Source organism: Enhydra lutris, unplaced genomic scaffold (assembly GCF_002288905.1).
Source record: "Enhydra lutris kenyoni isolate GAN:26980312 unplaced genomic scaffold, ASM228890v2 scaffoldscaffold23, whole genome shotgun sequence".
Classification (NCBI taxonomy): Eukaryota; Metazoa; Chordata; class Mammalia; order Carnivora; family Mustelidae; genus Enhydra; species Enhydra lutris.
In genome coordinates, this window is record NW_019154107.1 from 27,382,603 (window position 1) to 27,398,400 (window position 15,798).

Below are 15,798 nucleotides of genomic sequence, written 5' to 3' on the forward strand. Positions count from 1 at the left end.
CTGATTCCTGCTCAGAGGGTGGGCCTGAAGATTCTGGGATACTTCTTGGTGACCCCTGGCCAGGTCACGTGGTTCTGGGGACTCACTTAGTTCTCATGGCAGCCCTGAAGGTTGGATGAAGTGACTAACCCTTCCATCCCAGCAGAACAGCACAGTGGTTGGGAACAGCCTCAAAAGGGCTCCTTTTGCCTCTGAATAACTTGGACCCAGAGCCCTGGGGAGAGAACCACCTTGGGACCTGGCTGTGCAGAAGAGAGAGGGCTCGAGGCTGAGCCAGTTGCGGAGTGAGGGCCAAAGCTGTGTTGGCCCGGAGCCCAGGGAGGCGTCAACTGTCTCACTGCCAAGTTAGCCCCTTTACCCTCTAGGCCTTTTGTGGTCTCCTGCTGTCTTGTAGGGGGCAGCCAGCGTCTTTGTTGCAATGATGAAATGGCACCTGGGGCCCCGTGGAAGGAGCCCGGTGGGTGCCTACAACTCCCGTTGTGAAGTCTTGCCTCCGTGCCTAATGTGCCTGATCTTGACAAGTCGTCCAATGCCGAGAACCCTCTGGGCAGGTAGCTCCAAGCTCAGACTTGTCTACCAGTCTCAGGTGGCAGAGCCCTGATCACAGAGTAGGTAGCACCACCAGGGCTCTCTGCAGGATGCTCCCTCTCTGCTGAAGGCCTTGCAGTTTCTGTTTTATTTAAGTGAGCTCTGTGCCCAGTGTGGGGCTTGAACCCATAACCTGAGATCCAGAGTTGCATGTTCTACTGACTGAGCCATCCAGGTGCCCCTGGCCTTGCTGTTTTAGGGCTGTGGGCTATAGCCTCATGTTTGTGGGGAAAGGAAGGAGCAGACCAGGTAGGGGCTGCCTTCCCACTCTGGTCCATAGGAGCACCAGGAAGTTGGGAAATAATGTCCCTGGGCTAAGCGACAGCAGAGAGCCTTGACAACAAGGGTTTCTCAAGGAGGCCCCAACTGCCTTGACCCCTTTCTTCCTTCTACTCTCCCCAGAGTCCCTGCAGGAGGCATCACCCAGGCTGGCAGATCATGGTGGCAGCAGCGGGGGTGGCTGGGAAGTGAAACGGAGCCAGCGGCTGAGGAGGGGCCCCAGCAGCCCCCGCAGGCCCTATCAGGACATGGAGTATGAAAGACGGTGAGTTACCCACTCCCACCCCTGTCAAGCATCCGTGTAAGAGTTGGTCCAGGAAGGTGCTAGGAGGGGACTTCCGGGCTGAGGAAACAGCGCAGCAGATGATTGGTTTCTTTTCAGACGTTTACTTGGCACCTGTTGTGAGCCAGGTCCTGTGCTAGGCTCTGGCAGTGCAGTGGCGAGAGAGACAGATAAGACTGCAGCCTTCTTCCTCAGGGTCTGACAAGGGAGACCACACAGTTTACAGGTGATTAAGAAACAGCTTGATAGGTGCCATGGTGGATTGTGGAGTTGGGAAAGAATCAAGAGAAAGGGAGGAATGGAAGCCGAGGCCCAGGTTCCCAAATGGGGTGACTCACGTATTCGCCAAGGTGTGGACAGCCACTGTGGGAGGAGAGGCAGAGGTGGGTGGCGGGTGGGTGGCGGGTTGTAAGTGCCTGTGGATTCTCAGGGGAGAGGTGTGGGCTGTAGCTTTGGGTTGGAGGGATGGATGGGAGTGGTGCCTTAAGAGTCAGGCATTTGTGCAGACAAATATGGGGCAAGCCAGGTCAGATAATGGGAGACTTCGGGGGACAGGGTGGGCTGAAGCTGGCGGGATACTTGTCTTGGAATGGGATACTCTCGTATGGTTATTTTTATTTTATTTTTTTTTTCCTGTGTGGTTATTTTTAAACTGGTACGAACAGGAAACAGTCGGGACACTTGGTAAAATACAGAGATCTTGGGCCAATCCTCAGCATACTGGTGGATCACTCCAGTTGATTCCTCATGCAGATCATCTATTCCTGACATATTAAGAGTACATAGGAAAGTAGACCTAATGCTCCCAGAAAGCCTCTCTTAAGAGTCAGTAGATTTATAAAAAGTCAGAGAGGAAATAATTTTTTTAAATGTCTTACAAAGAGTTTCTTCTTCCACCACCGCCTTTAAAAATGTTTTCTGAAAAGTGAGCCCAAGTTTTGAGATGTGGTCATCATCTAGTGTTATTCAGTCTTCTTATTAAAAAAAAAGTCTTTTGAAAGCATTCAGGTTTTGGGTGGTATTCTCTGGAAATGCTTCGTGGCAGTTTCTGAGTTTGAGTAGGTGACGTACTTCTTTCAGACTTTATAACCAAATAAAGCCACGGTCTGTCTTTTGGCTTTCAAGTGCAGAGGTTGGAGTTAACTCATACCTTTTCACTTCAAGGTGGGTTTCTATCATAGGTCACTACAGGGCCTTCTCTTGTCATATTGGTTTTTTTCCTTCTCATTTCCAATTCCAGTAGCTGTAGGCAGCCTCTCTGTCCTGTTTGAAATGTAGCCTTCTAAAATATGTAGCATTGTTTTGAATGTCTGTGTTTTTAGTTTATACAAATGGCAAAGTGCTACAGTTTACTTTTTCTTTCCTGAACTTTGTGTGACTCAGCACTGCATTTTTAAGATCTGTACCCCCTTGCCAGGTGTATATTAGTGCTTTGCTTCTGATTGGTCCCAGAGATACCATGGTGTGTGCCTGTTGCCTTTTCCTTAATGATTCCCTCAAGGATGGGTACCTGTAAAATTCATCTCTTTTTTGTCTGGTAGTCTGTGCTTTCAGAAACTTCTCTGCTCCTGCATCTGGATCACAAAGATTGTTTTCACTCCATAGTTTTCCCTTTCATATTCCGATCTTTAATAACATCTAAGAGTTTTTTTGAATATGGTATAAGGTAGGTTTTTTTAATATGGTATAAAGTAGGTTCTGGTTTTGTGTTCCTCCATATAGTAGGCAGTTTTCCCAGTACCTTTTAAATAGTCCATTCTTTCTTTATTGATTGTAGTACGTCATCTCATTTCAAGTTCCTTCATGTATGAGGATCTGTCTTGAGTAATCAGATTTGTTTCATTGGTCTATTTGCTTAATTCTCATGCCAGAACCTTACCGGGTTTGTTATTATGGCTTTATAGAATCTCTTAGCTCCCACTTTACTCTCTTATTTATCAAAGTTGATTTTAGCCATTTGTGGGACTTATATAAAAAAATGTACCAAGTCGGGATGCCTGGGTGGCTCAATTGGTTAAGCCACTGCTTTCAGCTCAGGTCATGATCCCAGGGTCCTGGGATCAAGTCCTGCATCGGGCTCCTTGCTCGGCGGGGAGCCTGCTTGCTTCTCTCTCTGCCTCTGCCTGCCACTCTGCCCGCTTGTGCACATGTGCGTGCGCACACGCGCACTCTCTCTCTCTCTCTCTGACAAATAAATAAAATCTTTTTTAAAACTGTATCAAGACAGATGTAGTGAAAAGAAGGGCCATCTGTACCCCAATGTTTATAGCAGCAATGGCCACGGTCGCCAAACTGTGGAAGGAACCAAGATGCCCTTCAACGGACGAATGGATAAGGAAGATGTGGTCCGTATACACTATGGAGTATTATGCCTCCATCAGAAAGGATGAATACCCAACTTTTGTAGCAATATGCACGGGACTGGAAGAGATTATGCTGAGTGAAATAAGTCAAGCAGAGAGAGTCAATTATCATATGGTTTCACTTATTTGTGGAGCATAACAAATAGCATGGAGGACAAGGGGAGATGGGGAGGAGAAGGGAGTTGGGGGAAATTGGAAGGGGAGGTGAACAATGAGAGACTATGGACTCTGAAAAACAACCTGAGGGTTTTGAAGGGGCGGGGGAACCAGGTGGTGGGTATTGGAGAGGGCACGGATTGCGTGGAGCACTGGGTGTGGTGCAAAAAACAATGAATACTGTTACGCTGAAAATAAATTAAAAAAAATAAAAAATAAAAAATGTATCAAGTCCCTCAAAAACATTCAAGAATTTTGATTAAGATTGCATCAAATTTATATACTAATTTGGGGAGAATTGTCATCTTTGTTAAGTAGTGAACTCATCCAGGACTTGTATAGAGAATATTTTAAAATTCGTTTAAAGGACATACAAGGGGTACCTGGGTGGCTCAGTTAAGCGTCTGCCTTCGGCTCGGGTAATGATCTTGGGGTCCTGGGATCAAGCCCCACATCAGGCTCCCTGCTCACCGGGGAGTCTGCTTTTCCCTCTCCCTCTGCCTCCCCCTGCCCAGGCTCATGCTTTCTCTCAGTCTCTCAAATAGATAGATAAATAATCTTTTTAAAAATTAATTAATTAATTAAAATAAAGGACCTACAAATCTATGGGGCGTCTGGGCAGCTCAGTCAGTTAAGTGTCTGACTCTTGATCTCAGCTCGCATCTTGATTTCAGGGTGGTAAGTTCAAGCCCCACATTAGGCTCAACGCTGGGCATGGAGCCTACTTAAAAATGAGTGAATGACATTGAGATCTGAATAAATGAAAATACAAGTCTTGTGTAATTCCTAGGTGCTTCAATAGTTTTCATTGACATCTTTCTTTTATATTTTCCAAGCTTATGTTTCCTGGGGTAGAGGAAAGCTATTGATTTTTTTTTTCTAAGTTATCTTACCCCTGCTGTACTCTCTTATTATTTCTGATTATTCATTGTTGATTCTGATGGTCTTTCTGAGTAATTGGTCATGCTCTGTGCAAATCAATTCTGTCACTTACTTCTTTTTCCTCACTTATAATGTTGTCTAGGACTTTAGTACCATATAGTGTCAGTGACGCCGAGTGCACAAAATAAGACTCATTTTGGCAGGTTGTAACAGAAAATCTAAAGAATAATGGTTTAAACAGTGTAGTTTATTTTCTTTCTCATAAAGGACATCTGCAGATAGATGAGACATTTCTGTCTCATAAAAGGCACCTGCAAGACATCAACAGTCAGTCCCAGCCTGATAGGCAGCCCCATCTGCTTAGCCATCAAATTGGATGTGTGCTGTTAGGCTGTTAGAATGTAGCCTTTCGGGGCACCTGGGTGGCTCAGTTGTTAAGCATCTGCCTTCGGCCCGGGTCATGATCCCGGTGTCCTAGGATCGAGCCCCATATCGGGCTCCCTGCTTGGCGGGGAGTCTGCTTCTCCCTCTCCCTCTGCATATATGCCCTCTCTGTCTCTCTCTCTCTCTGATAAATAAATAAAAAATCTAAAAAAAAAAAAAAAAGAATGTAGCCTTTCATAAACCAAGAAAATTCTCTAATCTTAGTTTGTCAAGATTGATCAGAAATGAGAATCAGGGGCACCTGGGTGGCTCAATCAGTTAAGCATCTGACTCTTGATTTTGGCTCAGGTCATGATCTCAGGATCCTGGGATCAAGTCCCACTGCACTGAGTGTAGAGTCTGATTGAGATTCTCTCTCTCCCTCTCCCCCGCCATGCTCTTTCGATCTCTCAAATAAATAAATTAGTAAATCTTTAAAAACATAATTAGGGGTGCCTGGGTGGCTCAGTCAGTTAAACGTCTGCCTTCGGCTCAGGTCATGATCCCAGAGTCCTGGGATCGAGCCTCGCATTGGGCTCCCTGCTCGGCAGAGAGGCTGGTTCTCCCTCCCCCTCTGCCTGCGACTCCCCCTGCTTATGCTCACTCTCTGTCTGTCACATAAATAAGTAAAATCTTTTTAAAAAAGTAATCAGTGTTGGGTTTGAAGAACATTAAAAAAAAAGAAATGAGACTCAAACTTCATAATTACATGCTTTTCTTCTCCTTTTGTCCATCAGTTTCACAAATCACATTAAATTATATCCTTGCCTTCCTTGATCATGGTATGTATGTGTACGTTTATAACTTCTTATTTTGAAAAAAATTTCCAATTTTCAAAAAAGTTGCAAGTGTGGTAAAGTCCTGTGTATCTTTTCTCCAGAACCACTAATTGTAAACATTTTGCCACATTTATTTTACCTACCTACATGCCTCACCATCCCCTCCCCCCCCATTCTCTCTCTTTCTCTGCGAAGATACAGGCGTATATATCTATGTATCTATATATAGGCAAGTTTTTTTCTTCTGTATCATTTCAGCTAGTGACTGGCATGACCCTTAAGCATGACAGAATGTATGTCCTAAGAACAAGGGCTTTCTCTTTTGTATCCACAGTACACTTCTGACTATCAGGAAGTTGAACATTGTTACAGTACTTTTATCTTCTAAAAAGTCCGTTCGGATGTCATATCCCTTGTCGTTTATGGCACTGGTTCCCTAATCTAGGATTCTGTCCAAGATCACACACTACACTGCACGGAGCTACTTTGTATTCTTGGTTCCTTTTACTCAGGAACAGTTACTAAGTCTTTCTTTTTCTTCCATGGCCTTGATATATTTTAAGAGCACAGGTCCTTGGCTTTGTAGATGCTTCTGAATTTGAGCTTTTCTGACGTTTATTCATGAATTGTTGGCAGAAAAATTATTTAGTATGTACGTTTTTAAGCCACTGTTAGGTTTGATTAGGTACTGTATTTAGGATATTTGCATCTGTGTCCCTCAGTAAAGTGGTCTTAACTGTTTTCCTCTTCTAGTATCCATCTGACACTGAGTCACCATGGCCTCATGGCATGATTTGGGCAGCTTTTGCCATTTCTCTCTTATCGGAGAAACTTGAATAAAAATTATCTGTCCCTTGAAAGCTTGTTAAAACTGAGCTTTAAAGGGCCCTGGGTTTTTTTTTTTTTTAAGATTTTATTTATTTATTTGACAGACAGAGATCACAAGTAGGCAGAGAGGCAGGCAGAGAGAGAGAGAGAGGAAGGGAAGCAGGCTCCCCGCTGAGCAGAGAGCCCGACATGGGGCTCAATCCCAGGACCCCGGGATCATGACCCGAGCCGAAGGCAGCGGCTTTAACCCACTGAGCCACCCAGGCGCCCCAGGGCCCTGGGTTTTTAATGATCATTTTGTGTAGTTCTGCCAATTTTGGCAGTTTATGTTTTCCAGAAATACATTATTTTGCGGAGGTCCTCACATATTAGGATTCAGTCCAGCTTTGTAGAAATGTATTATGAACAGAGTCTGTCTTTGGAAGGTGTTTTGTCAAAGTGCTTTGTGGCCAATGAAAAGTATCCTTTACTGTCCAAATCTGTTCTCTTCCCGAGTTTAGATAGCAAGAGTTCAGTATGCAGATTTACTTGGTTTAGGGGCACCTGGGCAGCTTGGTTATGTGGCCAACTCTTGGTTTCTGCTCAGGTCATGATCTTAGGGTCCTGGGATTGAGCCCTTCCTCAGGCTCCATGCCCAGTGGGAAGTCTGCTTGAGGATTCTCTCTCTCCCTCTCCCTCTGCTCCTTCCCCCTGCTCACATGTGTGCTTGCTCACTCGCTCTATCTCTCTAAAGTAAATAAATCTTAAAAAAAATTACTTGGTTTAGATGGTGAGTATCAGAGTTCAGGATTTCATCTGAAATCATTCAACTCTATTTGGTTCTTAAATTCTGGGGACTAGAGTTCCAACTATTGAGGAGTAACTATGGTAAGCAAACACACATTGCACATATCAGAAACCTTAAGGGGCGCCTGGGTGGCTCAGTCGGTTAAGCATCTGACTATTTCAGCTCAGGTTGTGATCTCAGGATCGTGAGATCGAGGTCTCTGTGAGGTTCTGCATCACTCATGGAGCCCACTTGAGTTTCTCTCTCTTCCTCCCCACTCCACACCTCCCCTTCTCTAACAAACAAACAAACAAAACCCTTAAAATACATCACTCATACCAGCCTCTTCTTGTCTAGGCATTTATCATAAAGAAATAATTTGGATTCCAAGCTAAGCTCACAAGGACAGGGACCTCATTTTATTGACAGCAGTATCCCCAGCACCTAGAACAGTGCTTAATACATGGCAAATGTTACATTAATATTTGTTGAGTGAAAGAAATGAGTGAACAATTATGAAAATTTGGAAACCAACCAGATGTTTGGAAACATTTTATTTTCCCCATTTGTTAATTATCTTTGAGCTTTATGGTGTTTTTCCAATATTTTATTATGAAATTTCAAACATACAGCAAAGTTTAAAGAATTTTACAGTGAATATCTCTATACTCATCTGCTGGATTCTACCATTAATATTTTACCATGCTTGCTTTATGACACGTTTATTTGTTTATGGTATTTTTTTTAAAGATTTTATTTATTTATTTGACAGACAGAGATCACAAGCAGGCAGAGAGGCAGGCAGAGAGAGAGAGGAGGAAGCAGGCTCCCTGCTGAACAGAGAGCCCGATGTGGGGCTCGATCCCAGGACCCTGGGATCATGACCTGAGCCGAAGGCAGAGGCTTTAACCCACTGAGCCACCCAGGTGCCCCTGTTTATGGTATTTTTAACCCATTTTTAAGTTTTTACAAAACTAGATTTATCAGTTGTTTTTTTAATGACTCCAGAGTCCATCTTGTTTAGAAAGGCCTTTCCCCATTCTTGGGGTGATTCTTTTTTTTTTCTTATGTTTTCTTTCTAATGTCTTTATAGTTTGTATTCAAGGATTTAAATTTTTGATTCATCTAGAATTTACTTGATATAAGAAGTGAAGTAGATAAACAACTTTTATTTTCTTAAACTTTTTCTGTGAAGGACCAGATAGTAAATATTTTTGGCATTGCAGACCACTCCATCTCTATCACAACTACTCGCCTAAAAGCAGCCACAGACAATATATAAATGAATGGGTATAGCTGTGTTGAAGAAAACTTCATTTAGGTAATTGGATTGGGTCCACTGGCTGTAGTTTGCTGATGTCTGGGCCAGACCATTATTGCAACTGGTGTTTATTGACTAATCCATTTTCCCCCTGTTCATTTTGAGTTGCAGCCTCTGGGTTACTCTGAATTTCCATGTGTGTTACTGTGTAGCATGGAAACTGTTCAGTTTCTGATCTGTGCATTTATGTTTCAGTTGTTCCACCTTTATATATAATATGTTTTAACATTTGGTGAAGCTCTTCTCCCCCTCGTTAGTGTTTTTTTTTTTAAACAGAATTTTCCTGACTCTTCTAAATTGTTTCTTATCATTTGCTATTATAAACAGTGCTGTTGAATGATGTTTTTGTATGTGTGCAAGTATATTAGTATATTAAGTTTCCAGGAAAATTGGGGGTCAGGGTAGATTTTTAATTTTACTGGCTATTGCCAAATTCCCCTCCACAAGAGACTGTTCCCATTTCCTACCATGAGTACGAGAGAGCCTATTTCCCATCCAGCCTTACCAACAGTGTCTTGTGAAACATTTGGACTTTTATGGATCTGTTGCATTAGAAATGTTCTATCACAAATCTTCCTTACAGAAGAATTCTAAATAATATATGTAGATATATTTGTAGATACTCCACATTCTAGGAGGTTAGAGCTTAATTCTCCTCTTGAGTATGGGCTAATCTAGTGACTCATTTCTAAGAACAGAGTATAGAAAGGGGAAAAGAGAAACTATAGTGGAGGAACCTGGCAGACCCCACCACAACCACATGGTCAAGGTCGATATCATGGTCCCCCTTATATAAAGCAATCAGTAGGTCAGGTCACCTCTCTTGTATCCCCCCCCCAAAAAAAAACCCCATAACGTCTGTAACCTCAAGTCTAATCACAAAAACACAATGGACAAACCCAAGTTGAGGTAAATTCTGCAGAATGGCTGACCAGTACTCTTGAAAACTGTCAAAGTCATTAAAAAAAAAAAAAAGACAAGACTAAGAAACCTTCACAGGCCAGAGGAGACTAAGGGTGTATGATGACTAAAAGCAATGTGGCATCCTGAATTCAGTCCTGGAACAGTCCTGGAACAGAAAGTGTGAGTTGTCAGTAGTACTGGGAAGACAGGTGAAATCTTAATAAAGTCTAGTTTTGACAAATGTACCATGGTTACATTTGTCCCCTGTTAACATTAGGGGAAGCTGGGTGAAGGATATACAAGAATTATGTTATCCTTGAACTTTTCTATAAATCGAAAATTATTTCAAGGGACGCCTGGGTGGCTCAGTAGGTTAAGCCTCTGCCTTGGGCTCAGGTCATGATCCCAGGGTCTTGGGATTGAGCCCCACATCAGACTCTCTGCTAAGCTTCCCCCTTTCTCTCTCTCTGCCTACTTGTGACTGCTTTATTTATTTAAATAAATAAATTAAATTTAAAAAAATAAAAATAAAATTATTTCAAAACAAGTTTGACTTCATCAAGATTAGAAACTTAAGTCCATCAAAGGACATGGTCCAAGAGAGTGAAAAGACAGCCCACAGAATGGGAAAAGGTATTTGCATATCCTGTATCTAATAAGGGATTAACACCCAGAATGGAAAAAGAACTACAGCCCCACAGGAGAACCCAATTCAGAAATGGGCAGAAGGGGGCGCCTGGGTGGCTCAGTGGGTTAAGTCTCTGCCTTTGGCTCTGGTCGTGATCTCAGGGTCCTGGGATCAAGCCCCGCATCGGGCTCTCTGCTCAGCGGGGAGCCTGCTTCCCCCACTCTCTCTCCCTGCCTCCCTGCCTACCTGTGATCTCTCTCTCTCTCTCTCTGTCAAATAAATCAAATTAAATTTAAAAATCTTAAAAAAAAAAAAAAAGAAATGGGCAAAAGGCTTGAATAGACCTTTCTCCAGAAAAGACACACAAGTGGCCAATAAGCCCAGGAAGAGATGCGGGATGACAGGTGTTGGTGAGGATGTGGAGACATTGGAAACTTGGCGCATTGCCAATGGGGATGTAAGTGGTACAGCTGCTGTGGGACACCGGCCAGAGTCTCTGCAAAATGTTAAGTCTACACCTGCCATGGGGTCCAGCAGTTCCACTCCTGGGTACCTACCGGAAGGAACTGAAAGCAGTGAGTCAAACACATATTTGTACACCAGTGTTCACAGCAGCATTAGTCCCAGCCCCCGAAACAACCAGCAAGTGGAAGCAGCGCAAGTGTCCATCAGCAGGCACGTGGCCAAATAGCATGGTGGGTGCATGGTGGGTGCATGGTGGGTGCCATACCTACATATGTGTGTGGCCACAGAACAGGATGTTCTGATTCACCCTGCAATGAGGAGGGACCTTGACAACATGATGCTAAGTGAAAGAAGCCAGACACAAAGGAACAAACACGTGATTCCCCTTACATGAGGTACCTAGAACAGGCATCTTTATAGGGTCTGAAAGTAGAGTGGGTGGGGTGGGTGGGAAGTTAATGTTCAGCGGGTAGGGAGCTTCTGTTTGGGGTGATAAAAAGACGTTTCCGGAAACAGACGGTGATGGTTGCTCAACATCGTGAGTATATTTTGTGGTAAATTTTGTGAGGTCTATATTTTACCACAATGAAAATGACTAGAAATACACAAAAAATAAATTTTAGACTTTTATTTTAAAGTGGCCTGTCCAGGGTAGTTTTAATTTTCATCCATCATTATGAAACAACATCTTCTTAAATATAAACCGTTTGTATGTCTTTGGTGTGACTTCTCTTCCTCTTCCCATACTTTTTCCCAGTTAGTTTGTCCTGATGGGGCTCATGATGGTTTTCTCTTATCCAGGCAGAAGTGTTTTATTTTTATATAGTTAACTTCAATAATCTCTCCTTCTCTGGCTCCTGGATTTGGGTCACAGTTTTCCCCCATTGCAAGATTATCAAGAAATCATCTTGTGTTTTCTTTGGCTTCTGTGGTTTCAGTTCTTCTATTGAAATCTTTGGCACTTCTTATTTTTATTATTATTTTTTACTATCGGACCACGCATTTTATTATTGTTTTATTATTTTTTAGAGAGTTATTTATTTATTTTACAGAGAGAGAGAGAGAGCACATGCCAGTGGGGGGAGGGGCAGAGAGAGAGATTCTCAGGCAGCCTCCCTGCTGAGTGTGGAGCCTATGGTGGCTCTATCCCAGGACCCTGAGATCATGGCGAGCTAAAATCCAGACTTGGCCACTTAAGCTACTGAGCCACCCAGGTGCCCCTATTGTATTTTTAAAATTTTTTCTTTAAAAATTTTTTTCTATCATGAGAAGTGTACTCTTCAAACCCCACCCCTTATTACCCTCACCCTCCCCACTCACCTCCCCTCTGGTGACCATCAGTTTGTTCTCTGTAGTTAAGAGTCTGTGTCTTGGTTTGCCTCCCTCTCCTTTTTTTTTTTTTCTTCCCCTTTGCTCATTTGTTCTGTTTCTTAAATTCCACAAGGAGTGAAATCGTCTGGTATTTTGTCTTTCCCTGACTGATATATTTCGCTTAGCATCATCCTGTCTAGCTCCATCCATGTTGTCTCAAATCTTTGACCCATTTTGAACGTATCCTGGTTTATATGTGTGAAGTATAGTCATAAGATCTTGGCACTTGTCTAGGTATTTAACCTTTTTGGTTCAGTTATACTTGGGATCTTCCCATTTCTAAACGATGCCTCTCTGTATAGAGGCAACATACTTATTTCTGCATGTTACTTTTGTCCCTAGCATCCTTCCTGATTTATTGGTTGTAATCATTTTTCATTTGATTCTCTTGGGCTTTGTAGGCATATTCTCATGTCCTTTACAGACAATGGTAATTTCGCCTTCTTGCCAGCTCTTAACCTCTTCTCTTCATTCTCTTGGTTCAGCTAGTGGCTTAGAACAACGTTCATAGTGGTGTTGGTACTAGACATTCTGTCCTTCCTGACCAGGATTGGGACCCTGCTAGCCATAGTCTATATAGTGTCTTTTCTTGTTTTTTCTTGTTTTAAGTAAACATGTATTGGTTGCTTTTAGATTACTTTTTAAGTCATTATTTCATTAAACAAAAATTACTGGGCACCTACCAAGTACCAGATACTAAGCTAAGTTTTGGGGAGTAGGGCAGTAGGCCCTCTGGATGTGGTGCCCTCTTTCCCAGAACTCACAGGTTAGTGCTTTTCTTAAATCATCAAAGAGATGGATGTGAGGGGCGCCTGGCTGGCTCAGTCAGAGGAGCACGCAGCTCTTGATCTCAGGGTTATAATTTCAGGCCCTACATTGGGTATAGAGATAACTTAAAAATAAAATCTTTAAAAAAAAAAAAGAAACCGGGGTGCCTGGGTGGCTCAGTGGGTTAAAGCCTCTGCCTTTGGCTTAGGTTGTGATCCTGGAGTCCTGAGATCGAGCCCCGCATCGGACTCTCTGCTCAGCGGGGAGCCTGCTTCCCCCCCACTCTCTCTCTCTGCCTGCCTCTCTGCCTACTTGTGGTCTCTGTCTGTCAAATAAATAAGATCTTTTAAAAAGAAGAAAAACATACATGAAATCAACTGTGTGATCATTATTTTACAGTAATTGCAGTAGGAGAGATTTTAACAAAGCTGCCAGGGCTGGCAGGGTGACAGTGAAGGAGAAGAGCAGGGTAGCACAGGGCACAATGAGGCGGAGGGAGGGAGGAGGGTGGTATCGACCTCATCCCACGTCCCCCACATACCCCGCCGACCTGGCAGGACCGTGGTGAGCATTTTGGTGTTTTATCTTGAGAATAAGCGGGAGCCATTGGAGGGAGTGCAATGGTTGGGCTTGGTTGGCTTTGCCTTATAGAACACTCACTCACATTCGGGGCATAGAGAATGAGCTGGGACAGGTCTGGTGGAGGTGAGATGGGCCCTGACACCACCCATGAGGGCCCTGTGAAGGAAGACAGGCATGGACCGGGGAGGTGGCAGAAGGAAGGAGAAGTGGATTGGATTTTTGAGGGATGGGGACCGGCTCACCTCATGGAGTCAAGATTTAGGGACCCCCCCCATTGGGAGTCGGATCTAGTGTCTAGAGGGCATAAGTGGGTGGGAACCCCTCCCTTGCCACTTGCACCTTCCAGAAAGAACTGCCTCTGATCCTTCCCTGTTCTTCTTCCCTCAGAGGTGGCCGTGGGGACAGGACTGGCCGCTATGGAGCCACTGACCGTTCGCAAGATGATGGCGGGGAGAACCGCAGCCGAGACCATGACTACCGGGACATGGACTACCGCTCGTATCCCCGCGAGTATGGTAGCCAGGAGGGCAAGCACGACTACGACGACTCGTCCGAGGAGCAGAGTGCAGAGGTGAGGGCCGAGGAGGACAGAGTCCTTCAGGGCCTCAGCTTGTAGCGCCATGTGCGGGTAGCTCTCGGTTCCCGTGCCTTCAGACTGTGCTCGGTGGCTTTGCCTCACCCGGAGGGTCTGTCCCTGCTCCCCTCTGTGAGGGCTCCTCTCCCAAGCTGGGTCTCCCTGACTTCCACATGCTTGGCTCTATACTTCTGAGGCCCTGGCCATCACCTTTCTCCCTCCTTCCCTGTTTTTTAATTGGGGGTCTGCGGTTCACTCCAAGCCCTTCACCGCATGCTCCCAGCAAGTTTGGGGCCCTTGAAGAGCCTCTTGCCTGGGACCCGGCATGTGGGGTTGGGAGGGCGGTGGGGGATCTGGATGCCACCCAGCAGAGTAGCCCTGGGAGGCCCGCCCCGTGAGTATTTGCAGGGGCGGCATGGCCCCTCCACAGAGGGGAAGGACCCTCTAGGGCCTCTCCTTTGAGCTCAGGGTAGCCAGTTCCACACTGGGTAGCTCGCCCGAGCCTGAGAAGGGGCAGCATGATGTTCACTGTCTGAGGAGAAGCAGACTTGCCTTAAGGGAACCCCAGTTTGAGAGGATAGTCAGGGCCCAGGTCCAAGTAAACAGGCAGGTCTGCTGTCCAGCAGGGTGGGAAGGGGACTTTTGCAACCCAACCCCCTGGGGACGGAGTGTGGGCCTTCAGGCTTCCCCATTGGCCACTGTGATCTGTGCCTGGATGTCTCTGGGGCACCAGGGGGTGCTGGGTGGACCTGTTGGAAAGAGTGGGAGTGAAGCACTGAGTTATCTGGTCCCCCTGAGGGCAGAAGGGGTGTGGACCCTGGCCTGGCCTGCTCAGTCCTGGCAGGATGGCTTGGGCAGCCTCCAAGAACTCAGCCACCACGCCCTATTAGGAGGGAGCCTAGTGGTGATAAGAGGACTGGCCAGGCGGAGGAGGATTGGAGCCGGGGGGCAGCGTTGTGGCCCTCACACCTTTGCAGGCCCCTGCTGACGGGCTCTGGATGAGATATTAAGCTATTCCTAGAACCCTGGCCCTAGCTGGAAATCGTAAGGTGTAAGGAAGAGTTGTGCACATACTAGCTGAGCTGGTAAGGGAGGAGGAGGGAGCAGCGGAGGCAGGACTTCGTGTGCTCACCCCAGACCCGAGGAGGTGTAGGCGGCATCCAGTCACCTGTCTATGCGAGATCCTCCCCCACAGTAATACTGCCACCGGCCTCGTCCCGCTCCCACCAGGGCAGCCCCCAGAAGGCATCCCGGGGACAGTCTCCCACTCCAGAAGGGTTGCAGTCCAGGCCTGACCCGTTTTGCCTGCCCTGAGCCTTTAGCCGGAGCCCGCCCACTCCTGGCTTTCAGAGCCTGCCTGCCTCAGAGAGCCAGCGGCCAGCCCCTAGGCCCACCCCAGACTGACTGCCCGTCTGGTGTCTCTCGTCTCATTCTGTCGGCCAGGATTCCTACGAGGCCTCCCCGGGCTCCGAGACTCAGCGTAGGCGGCGGCGGCGGCACAGGCACAGCCCCACCGGCCCGCCAGGCTTCCCCCGAGACGGCGACTATCGGGACCAGGACTATCGGACCGAGCAAGGGGAGGAGGAGGAGGAGGATGAGGAGGAGGAGGAGGAGGAGAAGGCCAGTAACATCGTCATGCTGAGGATGCTGCCACAGGCAGCCACTGAGGATGACGTACGTGCCCCCCTCGTGGCCCTGGGCAGGCGGCAGAGCAGGAGGCCAGGCTGGGTCTCCCCCAGGGCCCTCAGCTTCTCCCTCACCCCGACCTCAGCACCTTTTATCCCTTCTCTCCCCCAGCACTGATCCATCCTCTGGGCAGGCCCCTGTGCTCTCCTGGTC

The 15,798-nt window shown here is 46.0% G+C and overlaps 2 protein-coding genes across 7 annotated transcripts in view; one reads left to right on the forward strand and one right to left on the reverse strand.

Annotated features, from left to right (window-relative positions):
• Window positions 1-15,798, reverse strand: part of LOC111150571 (zinc finger protein 674-like) — an 886,492-nt gene that overhangs the window by 619,720 nt on the left and 250,974 nt on the right. The gene's annotated exons all lie outside the window — the stretch shown is intronic.
• The window catches only part of LOC111150572 (RNA binding motif protein 10), a 30,014-nt gene that overhangs the window by 1,240 nt on the left and 12,976 nt on the right, over window positions 1-15,798 (forward strand). For 4 of the 6 annotated variants that reach the window (XM_022508060.1, XM_022508061.1, XM_022508063.1 and 1 more), the window contains exons 2-4: window positions 991-1,132; window positions 13,773-13,956; window positions 15,403-15,633. In XM_022508060.1, the coding sequence (XP_022363768.1) occupies window positions 991-1,132; window positions 13,773-13,956; window positions 15,403-15,633 (557 nt within the window). The remainder of the gene's footprint in view (window positions 1-990; window positions 1,133-13,772; window positions 13,957-15,402; window positions 15,634-15,798) is intronic. The other 2 variants (XM_022508064.1, XM_022508065.1) reach the window with 1 other exon arrangement.